This window comes from Oncorhynchus masou, chromosome 6 (assembly GCF_036934945.1).
Source record: "Oncorhynchus masou masou isolate Uvic2021 chromosome 6, UVic_Omas_1.1, whole genome shotgun sequence".
Lineage (NCBI taxonomy): Eukaryota > Metazoa > Chordata > Actinopteri > Salmoniformes > Salmonidae > Oncorhynchus > Oncorhynchus masou.
The window spans coordinates 39,329,294-39,351,784 of NC_088217.1; the positions used below are offsets into that span (position 1 = coordinate 39,329,294).

The 22,491-nt window shown below is 42.8% G+C and overlaps 1 protein-coding gene across 4 annotated transcripts in view; it reads right to left on the reverse strand.

Moving 5' to 3' along the window:
- Positions 1–22,491, reverse strand: part of LOC135542039 (ephrin type-B receptor 2) — a 156,165-nt gene that overhangs the window by 77,655 nt on the left and 56,019 nt on the right. For 3 of the 4 annotated variants that reach the window (XM_064968626.1, XM_064968624.1, XM_064968627.1), the window contains exons 2-3: positions 20,533–20,618; positions 3,681–4,365 (exon numbers count right to left, since the gene is read on the reverse strand). In XM_064968626.1, coding sequence (XP_064824698.1) covers positions 3,681–4,365; positions 20,533–20,618 — 771 coding nt within the window. The remainder of the gene's footprint in view (positions 1–3,680; positions 4,366–20,532; positions 20,619–22,491) is intronic. The other variant, XM_064968625.1, reaches the window with a different exon arrangement.

The window sequence follows — 22,491 nt, forward strand, 5'->3', positions numbered from 1 at the left end:
TCCCGTTCCCCCATGGCCTCTCTCAGGTAACAGTCTGTGAGCTGTGCAAATGTAGTATTCCATCCCGTTCCCCCATGGCCTCTCTCAGGTAACAGTCTGTGAGCTGTGCAAATGTAGCATTCCATCCCGTTCCCCCATGGCCTCTCTCAGGTAACAGTCTGTGAGCTGTGCAAATGTAGCATTCCATCCCGTTCCCCCATGGCCTCTCTCAGGTAACAGTCTGTGAGCTGTCAGGCTGTCTCATGTTTCACACTGGGCTTTTCTTCGCATGTCAGTAGGAAAGACCATGCAGTCTCCTGTTCCTCACATTCTACACCCTCAACTGTCACGGATGTCAAGCAGAGAGGTATTTGATGTGGTGCGCTGAATGGTTCCTTTTATATCTGTACAGCGGGACATTGCCTGTGTAAACTACGCTGGTGACTTTACAGCATTCCCCTTCCTCAAACGGACTAGTTGAAGAACTACTGTACGGTTACTTAGTGCTGTTCGAAACTTTTACTGTAAATGTGACTTTTGCGTCTCTGTCTGAACATTCATTGCTCCATAATACGAGACACACTCCCACAGTCAAGACCCTTAAAGCCACAATGGCATGGGGTTAGATGATCAGATTACAAGAAAAAACACACATGGGCATTGTTAGGGAGTTTGCATTTCCACCCCTGAACATGGCTCTCATTGTACCCTTCTAGAGAGAGAGTGCTTTTATTTCAACTGGTACGGCAAGGATGAACAGGACCCCATGTGTGTGTCTCTGTGGTCCACCATCTCCTCAGGCTGGAAGGGTAATCAGATCTCTACTTTCAGGGCCCTTTCTGTTCAGAGACCCTGATTTGCCCCTGGCACTATGAGAAGTAACTTCATCTGGTTAGTAACACGATCACAGAGAAAAGCCCTGCAATTTAAATTGAAACAGCGCTTTCTATTGTCAATATTTTGACAGATTTCATGTCAAAGTGTAATTATTTGCGAAGGGCCGTGCCAAGGACTTAATTGATACATGTGTAATTACGTCTGGTTGCCAATGTGTTGGAAAAAGCATCACTTGCCTCATTAATAATATTGGCGCAAGACTGCTCTTTCATCTTCACTGTTATATTATTTTCTGTCTGTGGTTCCATAATCCTCTCCGAAAGAGGATTCTGAAGACTCCCTGAGAGGGCATCTTTCACAAATCAATTCATTACCCAAACATGAGCGGGCAAAGGCGCATCTTTCATAAATCAATTCATTACCCAACCACTGGGCACTTACCACAGTCTCACACGGCGATATCAACTTTCAATGTGGAGAAAGATAAATCCACAAAAACCAAACGATGACAAGCCTCGATCAAAAATCAAATAAAAAAGGCTTACCATACAATAGGCCAACCGCAAGCAATAACAAATTTCATCTTTAATGATTTCATTTTCTTATTTTGTATCACACACATTTCACCTTTTTTTGCACTGAGTCTTATAACTATTGTGTGCCTATAAAATCCATCTCTATGCCAGTGTTTTGCTGCATGCCACAGCTCCACTCTAAGATAATGCATCCTGCTCATAAAGTTTTAATGGTCCACTGAGTGTGTCTATGTTATCGCTGAAGATCTAGCCACACTGAGAAAAACTGAAAAAAACATCTGCTTGTACACACTGGGTAGTGGTGTGTATGTTTGAGCCTTGGCCTTGCTGACACGAAACCACTCTCAGTACAGCAGAAGTACTGATGATTTTTTTTAAATGTAACCTTTATTTAACTAGACAAGTCCGTTAACAACAAATTCTAATTTACAATGACAGCCTACTCTGGCCAAATCTGACGACTTTGGGCCAATTGTGCGCTGCCCTATGGGACTCTCAATCACAAACAGATGTAATTTTCTTCAGAGCAGAGGACCTTGGATGGCTAACCTCTGTAATTTGGAGAAATAAACAGGAGTGTGATAAGGAACTGGAAGGTAAAACGCTACACCCCAACATGTGCCGAAGGTGAAACACTGACACTGCCCAGCCCTCTAGAAGTGATTGATTGAAAAACGTTCATTTCAATTGAATGGTCATCAATTGAATTGTATAATCCAGTTTCACACAAAATCACTGTGATTGAAGATGCCCATGGGACGTTTCAATCCGACAGTGCAGTGAATTACATGTAGGTCAAAAAACAACCAGATTTGTTTAATTATGCAGGGGTTTCAAATTATAGCAGATATCCTCCATGCTCCTCTTATTGGTGTATATCCCTTAAGGAGGGCCTGTGCTTGTCCTCATTAGCAGTCATTGAGCGGAGGTACTGTTTTGAGGAGCAAGGCGAAGAGCAACAGCGCCCATCACTGTCCCTCCTCTCTGCAGAACCAGAGCCAGAGCTGCTGGAGGCTGTGGGGTAATTACAGGCAGGCTTATGACAGAGGCAGCAGTACACAGGCGGCTGGAACACAGGTAGGCGGTTTATTGTGCCTGCCGGCTGGCTGCCTGGCTATGTCAGCGTGGGCCTTGTCTGCAGGCTGCAAGCTGCAGGCTGCAACTGCCCTGCTTTGCTGTCAGCCAACAGGCTCTCTGACCACGTCCAGCCAATATCACCTGCCGCACAACAAAAGGGAGTAGCAGCACAGGTGAGGCTGAGCACACTGATGTTCTGAAATGGTAAATCGATCTGGACCACGAGGGATTCCAGTCGAAGATAAGAATGATGGGTGGTAGGCGTTTGGTCCAAATCTTCTCTGTACATTTTGGTGTACCCAGTAGGTGTGTGTGGTAGCTAACTGACTCAACACTGCAATGCACCTACAACAATAGATCTGATGCTCCTACTCAGCTTTGATCTTATTTTGGCTGTTTGTGTTTTCATTAGAAAAGCTATCATGGGCTTAAAATCAAATCAACTTCAGCCTTCACTGTGAGAAACTGAAGAATTAACCTCTTTACAGCCTTTTCCACCAGAGCTGGAATATGGAATGAGAAGAGCTATGACAAAATGATCAAATGTAACATATTCACACATCCTACACGCATTAGCATTACAGCTTCCCTTGAGGTAAAGTCATGCATTTAATAGAATTCTCCCAGTCAGGGAAATTGTTTCCTTTCTATGTGGATTTGAATGGAAGTGTAAGATTACATCCATTACACCGTGTAGAGTATTAAAAGTAATAAATAACTCCCAGCTATGACAGACCTATGTGACTGGAGTCCAAACACCTCTGATCTGACAGTCCTCTTCCTTTAGAGTGCTTTAGAAATGAACCAGGCATGGTCTATGTTCGCCCACTTCAACAAAATAAAGGCATATTCTGCCATATATACTGTATAACCTGAAGCACATCTGTTACATATGTGAAGTAACATTCACCAGTTTATTATTGGAAAAGCTTAGGAGTGATCATTCATATGAAAATGAGACCGTAGAGCCAACGTGTACTATCCACTGTGATGTGTGATCATCCCATCCTCCTGTTTACTTATTCAATACATGGGCGTATTTTACAAGCGTAGACTGTCTGTTCATAGGGCATAACCTGATCCCTAGAGCAGCATGAAGTGCAGTATGCAGACAGGGACAGTATTAAGTACTGTGTGTATGCTCTGCTATCTGGATTACTCTGTTATGAATATATAGCTGACTGGCTCTGTAAGGTTACTGTGTGCTCTGGATAACAGAGTTGAAGAGAGAGGGATGAAAGTGGCCCTTACCTCTACACACAGTCCCGTTCTCCACAGCCTCGTGGCCAGCCTTGCACATGCAGCGCCCGATGGGCACCATCCACTCCCCATCCCCGTTGCAGTACAGTTTGATGGGCACGTCCACCTCCTCCCCGTTGGAGATACACACACCCCGTGCTGCCACCAGAGAGGTGCTCTCTGCCCCAGACAGGGTCTCCTGAAACACAGCTCCATTCTGGATGACGCGGGGACACTTCCTGTAGAATACACGCACGGCGATGAGGGACATGCAGCCGCCGTAGTCCTGGAAGGCCAGGTAGAATCCATGTTTGGACACGGGGCCGAAGCTCCGCACCTCTGTGTTGATCTTCATCACCCGGCCGCCAAGGTCGACCTGGGAGAAGCTCTCATCGGCCGCGATGGTGTCCACCTTGATCCAGGGGTTCTCCATCCATGGTGGGGACACCTTGTTAGCCGTGTCCGAGTCTGACTCATAGTAGTACAGGTTAAACGTCTCTTTACAGGAGCCGGGCACGTTGGGGATGGAGCTGCAGTCTCGCACGGAGAACTTCATCTCCACGTGGATCCGCTGTGCACCCCGGCGCCGGATGTACTTGGTGCGGACCCAGTTGTTCTGGTTGTTGTCGAACACGTTGCACACCTGGTAGGTGCGGATGGTGTTCATGTTCTCATCGTATCCACTTACCTCCTCCCACTGTGGAAGAAGGACACAGAGATAAAAAGTTATTCTGTCCTTGTGTTGACCGTATATATTTTGGTTTAGTAACATGTTAATACCTCCAATTATTTACCAATACAGTACCTCACATAACCCAAGGGCAATTGTGTACTCAGCATCATGGCTACACTACCACCTAACCATACTCCACAGATAAAGACAGGGCCGTTCCCAGCGGCAGTGTTCCCAGTCAGGGCTGAAATTAAACAGCAGGAGTTTGGGAGGGTATAATATGGGCAGGGTATAATTTGCTCTCTGGCATTGTAATGCTCGCACAGAGTTAGGGGGGTTGGCATCTGTCTGTGCCCACTAGAGACCCCACTTGGCTCCCTGTGAACCTGGCCTGTTTTTTCCCCTCTGCTCTGCTCTGAGACAGGACCATGCATTATTTATCTAGTAAAGGAGAACAGGTGTTAAAGTCTACTCTTCATACAGCCAGCAATGCTTTGTAGTGTAGCCTCCTCTCTGGATCCTCTCTGTCCTCTGGCCAAATAGAAAAAAAAGAAACTATTTGCATAACGTCGATGTCGGAAGCTCTTCAAGGGTAACAAATACTGGGAAAACAATCCCTGGTCTAAAATAAATGAGGAAAAAATATTTTATCCAGGGCATTGGTGATGCACCCAATTTTCCTGTTTTTGAGTTACAACATGTTATTGAATACTAGAATGGGCAAATCTCTGAATTAGTCCAGCACCAACACATCTGTTACTGTGAATGAAACAGGTCAGTCATTGTAATGAAACACATGCATGACATGAACATAACCCTAATCTGAGTCACACAATAAAACAGAACTGAGGTAATCACATTACACAGGTAATTATCTGCAAAGGGAGAGAAGATTTCAGTTTCTGTGTTTGGGATACTTTTCATTTCAGCACACACACACACACACACACACCTAGACAACATAAACTCAGCAAAAAAAAGAAACGTCCCTTTTTCAGGACCCTGTCTTTCAAAGATCATTTGTAAAATCAAAATAACTTCACAGATCTTCATTGTAAAGGGTTTAAACACTGTTTCCCATGCTTGTTCAATGAAACATAAACAATTCATGAACATGCCCCTCTGGAACGGTCGTTGAGACACTAACAGCTTACAGACGGTAAGCAATTAAGTCACAGTTATGAAAACTTAGGACACTAAAGAGGCCTTTCTACTGACTCTGAAAAATACCAAAAGAAAGATGCCCAAGGTTCCTGCTCATCTGCGTGAACGTGTCTTAAGCATGCTGCAAGGAAGCATGAGGACTGCAGATGTGGCCAGGGCAATAAATTGCAATATTCGTACTGTGAGACAGGGAGACAGGACGGCCAGGTGATCGTCCTCGCAGTGGCAGACAACGTCTAACAACACCCGCACAGGATCCGTAAATCCGAACATCACAACTGCGGGACAGTTACTGGATGGAAACAACAACTGCCCGAGTTATACCAGGTACGCACAATCCCTTCATCAGTGCTCAGACTGTCCGCAATAGGCTGAGAGAGGCTGGACCGAGGTCTTGTAGGCCTGTTGTAAGGCAGGTCCTCATCAGACATCACTGGCAACAACGTTGCCTATGGGCATAAATCCACCATCGCTGGACAAGACAGGACTGGCAAAAAGTGCTCTTCACTGATGAGTCACGGTTTTGTCTCAGCAGGGGTGATGGTCGGATTTGCGTTTATCGTCGAAGGAATGAGCATTACACCGAGGTCTGTACTCTGGAGCGGGATCGATTTGGAGGTGGAGGGTCCGTCATGGTCTGGGGCGGTGTGTCACAGCTTCATCGGACTGAGCTTGTTGTCATTGCAGGCAATCTCAACGTTGTGGTACCATGTGGTACCCTTCCTGCAGGCTCATCCTGGAATGACCCTCCAGCATGACAATGCCACCAGCCATAGCGCTCGTTCTGTGCGTGATTTCCTGCAAGACAGGAATGTCAGTGTTCTGCCATGGCCAGCGAAGAGCCCGGATCTCAATCCCATTAAGCACGTCTGAGACCTGTTGGATCGGATTGTGAGGGCTTGGGCCATTCCCCTCAGAAATGTTCGGGAACTTGCAGGTGCCCTGGTGGAAAAGTGGGGTAACATCTCACAGCAAGAACTGGCAAATCTGGTGCAGTCCATGAGGAGGAGATGAACTGCAGTACTTAATGCAGCTGGTGGCCACACCAGAGACTGTTACTTTTGATTTTGAACCCCCCCCCCCTTTGTTCAGGGACACATTATTCCATTTATGTTAGACACGTGTCTGTGGAACTTGTTCAGTTTATGTCTCAGTTGTTGAATCTTGTTATGTTCATATACATATTTACACATATTTACACACTGAAATGTAATGCAGTTGACAGTGAGAAGACATTTCTTTTTTTGCTGAGTTTATTTTACTAGTAGTGCGTCTATATGCAACATCTGCTGTTACTCCAAGGACTCCAACCACCATGACCTTGACCTCAACAGTTCATCTGAGGAAAGCCTTTTCTTAACCCAATGTCTTTTCACACCAGTCAGCCGCACCCGTGCTGCCTCAACCCTAACTCTCTCACCCCCTCTTCACTCTCCACTTCACAGCTGATATAATTTCACAAATTAGTGCCCACTTAACAAGGATTTTGACAGAGGTTTGACGGGTGAGGAGGAGACAGTCAGCCCTCATGTTTAAGACCCACGTTCTATCAAACACTCAGACTAATTAGAGCTTTTCTGCTTTATTCCCGTGTCCCAATTATTCTCTACAGACAGACATCATGCCAAATATGTACAGTTCATTAATAACAGTTGTTAGATGTTAGTAACTGGAGGGATTTGAAGGAGACAAGTATGATTAAAACTTGTAAGATTGGCACTAAACTCAAAACAATTAAGATTGTGTTTGTAGACAATGATTAAAGAGTCCTTGGATGGGATTTAACCAGATGGTAGCTATATGTCTTCATTTTGAGGACACGCATCTACAAATCCTTTATCATTCACAGAATGCAATAGATATGGTCCATTAATGTGCAATTAAAGCAACACATGAATAAGTGTTAGAATGTTAATATTAACAAGTGTATGAATGTTACTGTTGATTGATGGGATAGAGATTTCCTGGGGTAAATCTGTTGGTTGGCCCATTTCTCCACCCATCCAAATGGACACAGCCATCCAGGGTCACGGGCAGCCATTGACCTTTCCACCTCCCTTCATAGATTGACGCTCTTTTCAGACAGAGGTCGTGGACCGATTAAACAGGAAAAGACAGAGTGTGACGTCCTCTTGTTCTTAGTCTCAAGCATCAGCCCATCAAACTTAAATAAAGTGAACTGGGGTTGAGAGTGGGGGGGTAGCCACTAATGAGAGATAGACTAGGCGAAGGGAGAAAGGGGAAGGGAGGTGGGGTATGGCCAGGCGAAAAAGAACCAAACAAATGTGTTTTGATGGAGGGCCCCTGTAAGTCCTGTCACAGCTTTGCTGCCCTGCTTTCATATGAGCCAGTGGAGGGAAGCAAATGGGACATAACAAGATGCCAGCAATCAAGTGCTGAGTGTAAAATAAGACGAAATGTCTTCATTTTCACAGCTTTCCCCCCAGTACAAGAGTGGGAATGCGGCTGCAGGGCAGTCAGGTGTTAGGTAAGGTGGTGGAGTTGGTGGTGGAAGCTGAGAATTACAACACTAACTCTCTCTCCTTTGAGATTGTTTTTTTCCACTCCAGGGCACATGTGAGTCCAGATCTATTGAGTGGGGTATCCATCATGACCACCATGTAGAGTATCTTGATTAGATGTAGGCTATGTAGCAGGATGCTATAAAGCAGAAGATACTGTACAGGGATGATACCAGTATTGCGATACTCGTTAGTCCGTTACTATCATGGCAAAGAAACAAAACACGAAGGTCGATTTAACTTCTTTAGGAAAACAGCATAATGTTGGAAACAAACCATTATGTTGTCATCCAGAGTCACATTGATTTATTTTCAAAGCCGTAGCACACAGTATTTTTTACATAAAGCATGTTTTTAAAAGACCAAAGAGTCATGTTTTAATTTTGCCATGGAAAAGAATTATGCGATATTGGTATCGTCCCAGCCCTACTGTACAATGTGTTCAACAATCAAATACATTCTTGGGGGCCCTAAGCAAAATTGTGTTCGACCATGATTACTACAAGTTTAGATAGCTGGCCGATTCTAAAAAATGTTAGCTGAAATGGTCTAATTTAGTGACTGCCAGTGACTGACATAACAAGAAAAAACTGCCGATGCACAAACAAATTTCCAAATTGCACATTATATGTTTTATCATGCTAACCCTCAACAGTAAAATATTTGTTTATTTATTTTTGGGAAACTGATCCTGGGCCTACAAAAGACGGGCCAGTTTCCCGTGGCTGATCTATGGACATAAAGAGCTCACAGACTGAGACAGAACAAGTGAGTGCTTGCAATCAACAACATGAACAACCTCAATGTTCTGTGTTCACATTCTAATGGGGTGTCATCGGCTCAGAGGTTGGCACCCAAACATAAAGAGGACCATCATGAGTGTGGCGCCAAAGTGTCCGGGGTCGCAGCTATGTCTTTGAGGGTCGTACCCAAATATAAAGACAGCCATCAGGGCGCTAGCGGTGCAGAGCACTGTGCACCCTGCTGCACCGATCTACTGAGTGGGAACGGGATGTACAGTGGGTGAGGCAATTGTCAATAGTCTTCTAATTACAGCTAAATGAATGAGTTTGAACACCACTTATCCTCTTGACTCACATTCCTATCCCATGTGTATTATGCTGCATGGTGACACTTCCAGTAGATCTCAACAGCTAAATTGTGTTGATATATGACCTTTCAATTAAAGATAAATGGCCTTATAATTCCATGAATGTGGTCTGTATAAGCTATGAAGTACAGTATATAAGCATTTCACTGCACCCGCCTTAACATCTGCTAGACTGTGTACGCCACAAATAAACTTTGATTTCAAGTTCTACTGAGTATGGAGTTTGGGAAAGTACACAATAGCGACTGCCACCCACCAGCCGCTTACTGTAGCTGTATGAAGTGATAGAGCATAATGGTCTCTGAGAAAGAGGTTCACGATCAATACCTCGCATGGCTGCCAGCCACTCCAGGAAGGAGTGAACATTCAGTTGACCTGCAATCTATAAGTCTCCCTGACAATGTGTCTCTGCTTTATCTGTAAAGCCAAGCGGAACACAATGTCAGAGTCATAGAGGACACTGTCTCCAAAGCAGAAACTATTCCCAAAAGGCAGCTTTTGCAACTATCAGAAATAGAGCCTATCTGGTCTCTAGGATGGACTTCTGTGTCTAACTGAACCTCCTTCCTGTGGTGGAATCGGCTGGCAGGGTGAGCTGGAGTTTCCTCCTGAGACATTTTAAATCATTCAAAGGCCACAGTGGCATGTATTTATTTTTATTTTTACCTTTATTTTACTAGGCAAGTCAGTTAAGAACAAATTCTTATTTTCAATGACAGCCTAGGAACAGTGGGTTAACTGCCTGTTCAGCGGCAGAACGACAGATTGGCAGCTCAGGGATTTGAACTTGCAACCTTGCGGTTGCTAGTCCACCACTCTAACCACTAGGCTACCCTGGCACGTATGACACAACATGAAATGTGTACTTCAGTTCTCACGTCTTGTCATTACAGTGTGAGGATCAACCTGGGGTGGCTGGAGAATCAGAGAACAGCTACACACACCAAACATTCCAGCACTCCGTCACCGATACAAGTAAATCAATAATTCACACAAAGGAGAAAGAAGCCGATGGAAATCTCTTGGGGCTGAGTTGTCCAATTTACAGTTGTGGGAAATCTGTCAGAGTAAGAGTGCTCTGCCCTAAGGGGACAGGGGACAAATGACACCCAGTCTCTACATTGAGTTACAAAGAGGGGAACAAAACAGGCCAAGTACTGCAGGAATCCCAGCCACATGGAGGACAGAGAGAGGGACACACGGAGAGACATAAGTGGAACTGTCTGATGCAGTCAACTTCAACGACCACTGTTTACTCGTAATGTACAACATGTGAAGTTAGACAAACACGTGTCCTATTGCCTCTTTAACCTGCCTCCACCAATCTACATGAGGATTGTGTTCACATTTCTCCTTTGGTGTAAAACAACAAGACAACAGAATATATACCAAGTTCCCAACCTGCGATTGTCAGTGCAGTGCTCACATAAAACCACACAAAGATGCTTTCGTCCATGATGAAGAGATCCGAAAAAAACGTGAATAAAGTTTTACAGACCCACTTTAATTGACAGTCATACTAAATGAGGGGTCACTCTATTCTATAATGAGTTCCATACACTACAATGCTCTAACAAATTACCATTTAGGGGAAAGAAATGGCTATATGCAAAGTTATGACCAGGCTCTTTCATAACCAATCAAAACCTGCAAATGCACTTGTGATTGACTCAGACCCATCTTTGGGTCATCGTCTCATCGCGGAACGTATTGTAGGTAGCAATACAAAAGGTTTAGCTAAATTGCTGTGACACTAATTATGCACAGCCTTATGTGGTGTTTGGTATTCAAGATTTGATATTAGTAGCCTAAGTACCTTCCCTGAGAACTTCAGCGGATATTGCTCTAAAACGTTGTGAACTGACATGAATATGGAATAATTCATTTTGTATAAGACTTCCATATTCCCCAGTCACTGAGTTCATTATAGCCGACTATAGAGAACGTACAGATCTATATGTGCTTCAACACCTGCATTGCTTGTTGTTTGGGGTTTTAGGCTGGTTTTCTGTACAGCACTTTGAGATATCAGCTGATGTACGAAGGGCTATATAAATACATTTGATTTGATTTGATCTATAGATCATCCCTCAATCGTCTCTTCGAGGTAGATTTCAACTTGTGCCAAATGACTCAACCTTACATCATAATGTCTTATCAATCTGAATCATGTCACAAGTTGGCATAAAATGAAATACATTTGTCATTGCTAAAGCAGCATACTAAATTAAAGTACTACACCCAGGGCTATAATGTGCTGTGGCCTACACATGCTTTTACCTCTACTATCCGGTTCTATGTCCTGAAGTCACACAGAACATTTCCTTACTGGTGCATTTCCTTACTGGTGCTTACAGGCCACAACATTAGCCCTTAATATATGGAAGACCTCAACATCCTCTCCACAGAATGTCTGGGTGTTTTTAGTGCATTGACTACATTCATTTGCAACTGCCTGCAGATTATGTTCCCCACATAAAACAAATACTACAGTTTACTATAGAATACTATAGTACTTACTATAGAATTCTGTAGTAAACTGTGGTACATTGTAGAATCCTATATTCTACACTGTAGTATCCCTTCACCGTATAGTGCTTACTATAGACTGTTGTAGTGTACTGTAGAATACTATACAACACAAGGTACAAACCCTTGAACATGTGTAGTACTTACTTTAGAATGTTGTAGCATACTGTGAATACTATATTACACACTGTAGTATCCTTTGCTCATGTAGTGTTTACTTTAGCATTTTGTAGTATAATGGCAAATACTATACTACAGACTATAGTATCCCTCGATTGTTTAGTGCTTACTATAGAATTCTGTAATATACTGTAAAATTCTATACTACGCACTGTAGTATCCCTTGATCGTGTACTGCTTAATATAATACACTATATACCAATAGTATGTTGACACCTGCTCGTCGAATATCTCATTCCAAAATAATTGGCATTGATATGGAGTTGGTCCCCCCTTTGCTGCTATAACAGCCTCCACTCTTCTGGGAAGGCTTTCCAGCTATATTTTGGAATATTGCTGCGGGGACTTGCTTCTATTCAGCCGCAAGAGCATTAGTGAGGTCGTGCACTGATGTTGGCCGATTAGGCCTGGCTTGCAGTCGGCGTTCCAATTCATTCCAAATATGTTCGATGGTGTTGAGATCAGGGCCTAGCCCGAACCATGAGAAACAGCCCCAGACAATTATTCCTCCTCCAACAAACTTTACAGTTGGCACTATGAATTGGGCCAGGCGGTGTACTTCTGGCATCTGCCAAACACAGATTTGTTCGTCGGACTGCCAAATTGTGAAGCGTGATTCATCACTCCAGAGAACGTATTTCCACTGCTCCAGAGTCCAATGGCAGCAAGCTTTACACATCTCTAACCGAAACTTGACATCATGCATAGTGATCTTAGGCTCGTGTGCGGCTGCTCGGCCATGGAAACCCATTTCATGAAGCTCCCGACAAACAGATCTTATTCTGACGTTGCTTCCAGAGGCAGTTCTGAACTCGGTAGTGAGTGTTGCAACCGAGGACAGATTATTTTTACACGCTACGTGCTTCAGCACTTGGCGGTCCCGTTCTGTGAGCTTGTGTGGCCTACCACTTCGCGGCAGAGCCGTTGTTGCTCCTAGACATTTCCACTTTACAACAACAGCACTTACATTTGACCGGGGCAGCTCTAGCAGGGCAGAAATTTGACAAACTTGTTGTTGGAAAGATGGCATGCTATGACGGTGCCACTTTGAAACTCACTGAGCCCTTCGTTAAGGCCATTCTACTGCCAATGTTTGTCTATGGATGGCTGTGTGTTCGATTTTATATATCTGTCAGCAACGGGCATGGCTGAAATAGCCAAATCCACTAAATTGAAGGGGTGTCCACATACTTTTGTGTATTTTGTAGTATACTGCACACTATCCCTCAATAATACAGTGCTTACTTTAGAACTTTTCGATCGATTGGACTGCTAGCTGCTAGGTTTGTAAATGCTGTTTTGATATGGGGAGCTCATGCCAAGGATTTCCTCTGAGGTTTCCGCTATATCGTGTAGCTCTTACTATAGAACAGGGGTATTCAACTCTTACCCTACGAGGTTTGGAGCCTGCTGGTTTTCTGTTTTACCTGATAATGAATTGCATCCACCAGGTCTAAATCAGTCCCTGATTACAGGGGAACAATGCAAAAAAGCAGTGGAACCTGAGTTGAGTTTGAGGGCTATGGAATGTTGTAGTATATTGTGGAATATTATACTCCACACTATAGTATCCCCTGATTGATTTGTATTTTGCTATTTAAAAACACAACACAACCACAAATGTGGATACAATGCATTTAGAACTTTTTCAAGAACAACAAAGTAAAACATTTATTCCATTGTGGTCCTAGTTCAAACATAAAACATGTTACACATTTAAAGCTAACCCACATGAAATACTATATTATACTGTATATGATCTAAAATGAATGTATACACTACAGTATTCACTGTAGTGTTATTACAGACTTTACTGTAGTATTGACTGTAGTGATTATGCAGATGACTGTAATATACTATAGTATTCACTGTTGTGTTTTTGATTAGTATACTGTAGTAATCACTGTAGATCTTTTGTGAACATGAGTAGTATACTGTACTATTTACTGTCGTGGTTTTTCAGACATGACTGTAGTAAATTGCAATAGCACCTGCTGACTCGGGTTCGCTAAAATGGCACAACTAACAGACAATGGCAGTTACTGTTCAATCAGGGGAACACCTCAACCAGAACATAAGACACACAGGTTCATGACAGGCCACCTATTGAGTTGGGTCAACAGTTGAGCTCCTCAGAGGAGGAAGGGGAGGACCATCCTTCTCAGTGCATTTAGGACTCCTAGGTTTATATGATTGTCTGAGTAGAGCAAGCCACTATCTGGGTTTTTATTAATGGTTGTCTGATGATTGTTGATTCATACTAGTAAAGCCAAAAGGAACTGCCAGTTGGTTTTTAATGATTGTACAGAATTTCCTGCTCGGTGATGTGGAAGTTGTACTTTCAACATCACTGTGGCTGGTGTGCCCTCTACCAATGTCTATGGTCACGGGAGGATGGAGGGCACGCCTGGCAGTGGTGCCCTATATATAACTCTATGGCAGGGTATTTATGCAGGCAGGTTCGAGGGTGCCTCCTCGAACTGAGTAGTTGGGCAGGACAAACAACAACCACCAGTATGCGACATTGAAAATTGAGAACAAGCTTTTTATCTTATTAAAGAGGACTCTCTCAAAATTGTTTGTTTTGTGCAGTTGATATTGTCTGCGAAATGTTAACGGCTCAGTCAAACAGCCATTTTGAGTATAATGAGTTGTTCTATTTGGTACTTGCAGTGTCCATGGCCAAATGTTAATAAGTGTTGCCCTTTGATGCATTGGCTTATGCAAACGAGGAATGCTTTAAGGCTATGCTTGTTAATTTTGTTAGCTTTATATTTATTTGTTTGCCATACATGTAGCCATTTCCAAATTAGCCTGCTATAGTATAGCTGCTGCCTACCATGCCGCATGCTATTGCACCCTCTTTCTGGCAATTCATTGTTGCTGCTATATTTATGCACAACATGTTTTTTATTTTACCTTTATTTAACTAGGCAAGTCAGTTATGAACAAATTCTTATTTTCAATGACAGCCTAGGAACAGTGGGTTAACTGCCTTGTTCAGGGGCAGAATGACAGATTTTTACCTTAGCTCGGGATTCGATCTTGCAACCTTTCGGTAACTAGTACAACGCTCTAACCACTAGGCTACCTGTGGCCATTGTCATTAATTATTGCCATTGCCAATTAATGTATGTTCATTGCTGTAATTGCATGTTATTTGCACATTTGTCTCATTTTAGATCAACCATACTCCATACAAAGCCAACCACGTCTCAACTTGGGACAAGCCCCATGTAAACAACTGACAATCATTCCCTGCCATGCATCTCCATTACATCTATAAAGACTTAAACTGAACTGTATTTCTGCATCTCTGCTCTTTAACTTGAGTCCCACAGTAGATGGGCCTCACGTAAACCTCAATCGAGGGGCGCCAGGTAGCCTAGTGGTTAGAATGTTGAGCCAGTAACAAAAAGGTTGCTGGACCGAATCCCCGAGCTGACAAGGTAAAAATCTGTTGTTCTGCCCCTGAGTGCCGAAGACGTGGATATCGATTAACGCAGCCCCCTGCACCTCTCTGATTCAGAGGTTGGGTTAAATACAGAAGGCACCTTTCAGTTGAAGGCATTCAGTTGTACAACTGACTAGGTATCCCCTTTTCCCCAATCAGTTACAATCTTGTAAATGAAGAATATTGTGACAGGCTAGGAACCATCGTTTTGGTTAGTGTTTCCCTGGGCACCCTTATTAGTGGAGGACATGCAGGCAATGTATAAAATCACCTCTTGGTCATGTTCAGGTGGTTCTGTGTGTTGTTGCTGTTGGTTTATTTTTGTGAACAACCATTTTGTGACCATGCTGTCTTATAAAATTGTTTGGGGTGTGGTTATTTGTTCTGAATGGTATTTGTTGAGTTTGACCATTTGTCAGTTTATTCATGTGTGAATATTCAAGATGTTCATTATGTAAAGCCACTGTTGGTTTGTTTGGAGAGGACTGTATGTTTTATTGGCTGCACCCACATATAAGGTGACTGTCTTTAAGTAAAGTAATTTGTATTTCTAAAATATACTGTTTATGTAAATGCAGTGGGTAACTGTTTTTTTTCTACTATCATAAGTACAATATTGTTTGTCACTTTTTTTGGTGGATCTAGTGGATCTTGCTTGTTCTTTATCGGCTTCTGTATGGTTTCCCTTTAATGGGCCTAGAAACTGGCTAACATTTAGGATGTTACAATTGTAATAAAACAATATTTTTGCAGAGGTCTGTTGCATTGCTCAACTGCTGATCCACCTCAATAGGTGGCCTGTCACTAACGTCTTAAGGGCTAGTTGAGGTGTTCCCCTCCATTAAACAGTAACTGGCATAGTCTGGTAGTTGTGCCATTTTAGCTAACCCTAGTCGGCAGTGTTACTACGATATGCCACATTCATGTCCGCAAAATCACATGAACTACTACCTACTGAATAATACTGGTATAAAAATATAGTACTACAGTTTTTAGACCACAGATCTTTTTTTATATGAGTCCACCGAAGATGAAAGCAAAAGATGGTTGGTGGAAGAGAGGCTAGAAGGTGCTATTCCACAGCAGCTCTGAAGGTCTGGCCTGGTTTTCACACTCCTCTCAACTCTCACTTAGGAAAAACACTGACCACTTAACCTCTTGGCTGCTCTGCTTTGGATCAAATAGCCTCTCCTCACACTGTCCTGTGCTGTGCACAAAATATGTATCTTCTTGTCTGAGGCAAGTATCACGTTAAAGTTCACTAAATATTACATGGAATGTTAATTATAACATATTTCAGTTATTGGAGTTACTGGAGGCAGTTTCAGATGCTGCTTCAGTTTAACAGTTTTTTAAAAGTAATACAGGACTGATGTGGCCCCTATAATAAGGGGTGAACATACTGTGATCAGATGGACACACCTGGAGAACAGTCATAAAAGTTGGTTTGTTGATGTTTCACTGGAATGTTAGGTTATGCAATGTTAATACCTGGAAAGTGAGGAATTAAGTATTTGAAATAAATGTGACTGTATTCAATTCAATTGCCATTAATTAAATATTGGGAGGAGGGGGGAATTAAACCATTAAGCGACATGGTCAAATCTTGCTTACATTTGCATATGATCTTGTGTCTCTCTATTATGCGGGGGAATACTTGGGAACAGATTTCCTAAATTAAAATCACTTGGAGCTGATTTCCTGGTGTTTACAGTCTTTTACGTCCAACAATGGTATAAAAAACTACTTGGGGGGGCAAATAAAACGGTCCGCGGGCCGCCAGTTGGGGAACCTTGTCGTATGGAGCCTCTCCCTAGCTAAATGAGGTAAGAAAACCTGTAATGTAACATCTAAATTAGGGTCCCCTGGAAACACTGACCAATCCTTAGGTTCCTATACTGTCAATTATAATTCCTCCCTGACTTTTGCATTCGTTGTCATGTCAAACAGCAATGTACTCAAGGTGCTGAACACTAAATTCCAACTATAGAATTAGAATAAGCATTATTTTTCCATGATTCCAGCAGTTCACCATTTAAATAGGCCTCAATTTAATTATTTGTTTCATGTCATGCATCATTGCTTTGGCACTGTGTAGAAATTATAACAAAAGTGCAGGAAATGTATGAAAATGCAGAAAAATTGGTTTGTTTGAAGTTGTATTGAACAGTATAAAACAACCAGAATGGTTGAAATCCCTTAACATTTATGAGTTGCTACCCTAGGGTCATGAACTACACATGAGCATATCTATAAAACATAAAATACAAATATTGTCATACTGTCAAAAAAATGAACAAATATTGTGATATGATATTTTGGTCATAATGTACAGTTGACTATCATGTATCAAGTTAGGATATATTTTATGAATCTTACAGCGTAAGGAAAGGCCAACTGCTGGTATGGTACTGTGCTGAACGTTACTGATCTGTCAGTTAAGACTGTGAAGCCATGCATGTGCGTGTAAGACAATAGCTACTGTAAAGCACCTCTGGCTGGTATATTGAGCGATTCCAATTACCACACCTGTTCCTATTGTGCTGGTCCACTGGGGACAGCTAGGCCCCACAAGACTTCAGAAAGGATTGTGTTCACATCCAGCTCCATAATTTCCCTATAAAAACCCAACATTTGCATCTGATAGGGCCTTTGCCTGATCAATCAGGGCCTGGTAGGTACTCTAGCTCTCCAATAACAGTTAAATGAATCGGATAATCGTGTACAGGCCATGGCATAATGTTTAGTCTGAAGTCAAATGCTTTTCAGCAGAAACGGAAGCGAGGTTGAAGATAGCTGTATCCATGACAACCGGATGCATCCAGTTGTTGGCAACTCTGCTAAGGGTGTTATGTAGAAGTGTGCCCCTCACTTGTTAGCCTGTCGAAAGCTGCAAGAGTAGACAACTCTAGACTGTCTAGAGCTGTCTTCTCTTGCAACTTCAGACAGGCTAACAAGTGAGGGGCACACTTATACATAACACCCTGGGACTTGACTTTGATGTGAGGATCGAAACGCCTAAAACTTTGATGCTGATTAATGAAAGTAAACAGGGCAGATTTTTCATCACTGGCATTTTCAAATGTTTGACTTTCAAGTCTGAAGTTTCAACTTCTTATTTAATATAGATCATTAAATATACTTTTCTGATTGCTTTTCTGAACCTTACATGTAGTCAATATGAATGGGAGACGTGATGCAAACTGCCTGTAAGATTTCCAACCTCGTTAAGGGGGAAATGGTAACGCTGGTTCTGTTTAGATTGAATCCAGAGCTGGGGAGAGGAAGACACCGGGCCTCTTTGTTCTCTCAAATTAGCAGGAAAGAGAGCATGCCCTCAGGTTGAGGGAGATGATGTTGAGCTAAATTATTGCAGAATATCTTTGAAGTTGCACCAGTGGACTGTTGAAGCTCTTTTTTTGTCTTATTTTTCGTGCTTAAAGACACACAGCATGGTAGAGTATAATTCAAACCACCCTTGATACCAACCACAGAAGTATAAATAATTGAATAAAATAGGGAGTGGTTTTGTGAAATGCACCATCAAGTAAGTATGCAGCATATTTCTCTATGTTTTGGACACAGTCTGAGGATTCTGGATCCTGTGCTGGAGGAAGAAGTGAAGGAGACCGAGGTTCTGGTTTCGGCTGGTCAGGAGAGGGCTCGGCTTGAGTGTGGCTAGATAAAACAAATGCTTTGGCGCACCATGTGGAAATACTGTGCATCAATCGCTGCTGGAGCTAATATAACACATACAGTTGAAGTCAGAAGTTTGCATACACCTTAGCCAAATACATTTAAACTCAGTTTTTCACAATTCCTGACAATTAATCCTAGTAAAAAGTCCCTGTTTTAGGTCAGTTAGGAACATCCCTTTATTTTAAGAATGTCAAATGTCAGAATAATAGTAGAGAGAATGATTTATTTCAGCTTTCATTTCTTCAATCACATTCCAAGTGGGTCAGAAGTTTACATACACTCAATTAGAATTTGGTAGCATTGCCTTTAAATTGCTTAACTTTGGTCAAACGTTTCGGGTAGCCTTCCACAAGCTTCCCACAAAAGGTTGGGTGAATTTTGGCTCATTCCTCCTGACAGAGCTGGTGTAACTGAGTCAGGTTTGTAGGCCTCCATGCTTGCACACACTTTTTCAGTTCTGCCCACAATTTATGATCTTTGTCCCCATGTGCAGTTGCAAACCGCAGTCTGGCTTTTTTATGGCCGTTTTGGAGCAGTGGCTTCGTCCTTGCTGAGCGGCCTTTCAGGTTATGCCGATATAGGACTCGTTTTACTGTGGATATAGATACTTTTGTACCTGTTTCCTCCAGCATCTTCACAAGGTCCTTTGCTGTTGTTCTGGGATTGATTTGCACTTTTCGCACCAAAGTACATTCAACTCTAGGATACAGAACGCTCCTTCCTGAGCGGTATGACAGCTGCGTGGTCCCATGATGTTTATACTTGCGTACTATTGTTTGTACAGATGAACGTGGTACATTCAGGCGTTTGGAAATTGCTCCAAAGGATGAACCAGACTTGTGGAGGTTTACCATTTTTTTCTGAGGTCTTGGCTTATTTCTTTTCATTTTCCCATGATGTCAAGCAAAGAGGCACTGAGTTTGAAGGTAGGCCTTGAAATACATCCACAGGTACACCTCCAATTGACTTAAATTATGTACATTTGCATATCAGAAGCTTCTAAAGCCATGACATCATTTTCTGTAATTTTCCAAGCTGTTTAAAGGAACAGTCAACTTAGTGTATGTAAACTTCTGACCCACTGGAATTGTGATACAGTGAAATAATCTGTCTAAACAATTGTTGGAAAAATTGCTTGCGTCATGCACAAAGTAGATGTCCTAACCGACTTGCCAAAACTATAGTTTGTTAACAATACATTTGTGGAGTGGTTGAAAAACGAGTTTCAATGACTCCAACCTAAGTGTATGTAAACTTCCGACTTCAACTGTAGTAGTCATAGTTTAAAGGATAATTTATTTTATTTTAAATTTGTCTTTCCATTTATTGTTATCGCATCAATTCTGGCAATTTATCGCCCAGCTCTGCTGTTGGGTGTCAAAACCAAGTTGATCTGTGATTAACTAAAATTAACTGAAAATGTGGCGCACTGTAGTATTGCTGCATCTGCATGAAAATGAGTTAATTAGCAATCAAATGAATTAAGCAACTGAAATGAAAATGTTATGGTATCATGTAGATCATGAGCTTACACTCACGCTGTTGTCATTGGACCCTGACACGGGATACACTGCCCAGCCCAACTCAGCTGTCGCTGTGGTGGAGTCCATCAGTGTCTCTGTGGAGAAGAAAGAGAGGGCGGTCAGACGACATCCAAGTCATAGAGTACCTTCAAACAAATAATATACAGTAGCAACGGTGCAGCATAGGTGGAGATGGGAGTCCATTTATGAGGTACTCATTCAAACCCTAATAAGATTTGATTACAATTAATAGTAATGAAACTATATTTCATTTTCAGTCTTAGAATTACTGCTACTGTAGTATTTTTTCATCTCCATTATCCACTCTCTTAAAGATGGCAATGCAACTGTTTGAGACCAGGGCATATTTGGCTACGTGCTGTAGTAGTAAACAGTGTGTGACCATCCACGTGGAAGAGAACAGATCACTGGGTTCACTGGAACTTGGTCAACTCTACCACAGCCACCAGGCTACTACTTCATGGGTCAACTTCCACTCAACAGGCACATGCTTCTTCAGTTCCACCCCCTGGCTTTGAGGGGCAACCTCCCGGCTGGAAAAAGAAAAGCTCCTGGGGTAGTGAGAGGGGCCACTCTAGATCCGCTGGATTAGCTGGTGGAAAAGAACACCTCTGGTAATTGGGGCCAAAGAGAATATGTCTCCTGTTTGTCATGAGGTCCTCTCTGGCCAGCCAACGCCATTCCAGAGGCAGGCAAGAGAGGCTGTCTGTCAATGCCTTCTCTCTGAGAAATGGGGGGGCGGGGAGGGGGGCAGAAAGAGGGTCCTACAGGCCTAATGAATTTCCACTAGTTATTAGCCCAGGAGCACCAGTGTTGAGCAGATGGAGACAACATTCATCAGGTGATAGGCGCCAGCTGCAACTCCAAAAGGCCGGTGAAAGATGTATGTAATTCCCCTTGACAAGACAGCTACTAACTATAAGTCACTTTTGGTGATTGGTAGTATAAATTTATTTTTCAAAGATGTATTTACTATTCAGCATGCGTTCTGTGTGATGTCAGACTTCCCTTTCAGAAATTGGAAAAAGACTATTGGGCTAATGATCTGGATGGCCTGATTTTACAGTACAGTAAAGCTAAACTCACACAAGAGAGAGAACAGCATCCAATATATTTTAGAACGTTCCAGTATTTTATAACACATGGATTTCTTCTGATTTATTATATTCCAGAGGAAACCAAAGCTTTTAATTAACAGGCTCCACATGCCGCACATTTATTTTTAGGAACTTGCCGAATCTAAGAGCCTCACCAATATACGCAAAGCATAATAGCACATTTCACATCCCATTCAGTTCTCACAAAGCCCAAACAGTATAATTAGGCAGATGAGGCTGCATTTTTGCTACCATTGATAACCTTGTGCGACTTCAGGTTGAGCAGTCTACATGAGTGTTAGGCAGTGAAATGGTAATTATCCCCCGTAATGATAATGATAATTAGCTGAGTAGTAAAGTGAGAATGATGAACCCCCTCGGTGGTGGTTTAGGAAGTGTGGTAGTGTAGAGAAAAGGGAGGGAGGGAGTGAAATCCCCTGGTATGTGAACACAGACGGCCCTCCAGTCCCTCAGTCAGGCTCACACAACCTTTTGCTTACTGCTATTAAAGGCCTGCACGCTGGACAGGTTGTACCTGGCCCTGAAAGACTGATCACCTTTCTCCCTCCTGCTGACTAGACTTCATAGCAGGCAGCCACACCAATTCATTACCTGCTGCAGTGCCAAGAGTACCTCACTGAGTCACAACCTGCACTGTTCACTCCCTCCTCAATCCTCAGGCTCTCAGCAGGCAGCACAGTGGCAGGGCAAGACTGCTCAGTCAGACACACTGTCCAGTAAGAGAGAGACCAGGCAGAGTGGAGGGAGGGAGGGAGAGAGAGAGAGAGAGAGAGAGAGAGAGAGAGAGAGAGAGAGAGAGAGAGAGAGAGAGAGAGAGAGAGAGAGAGAG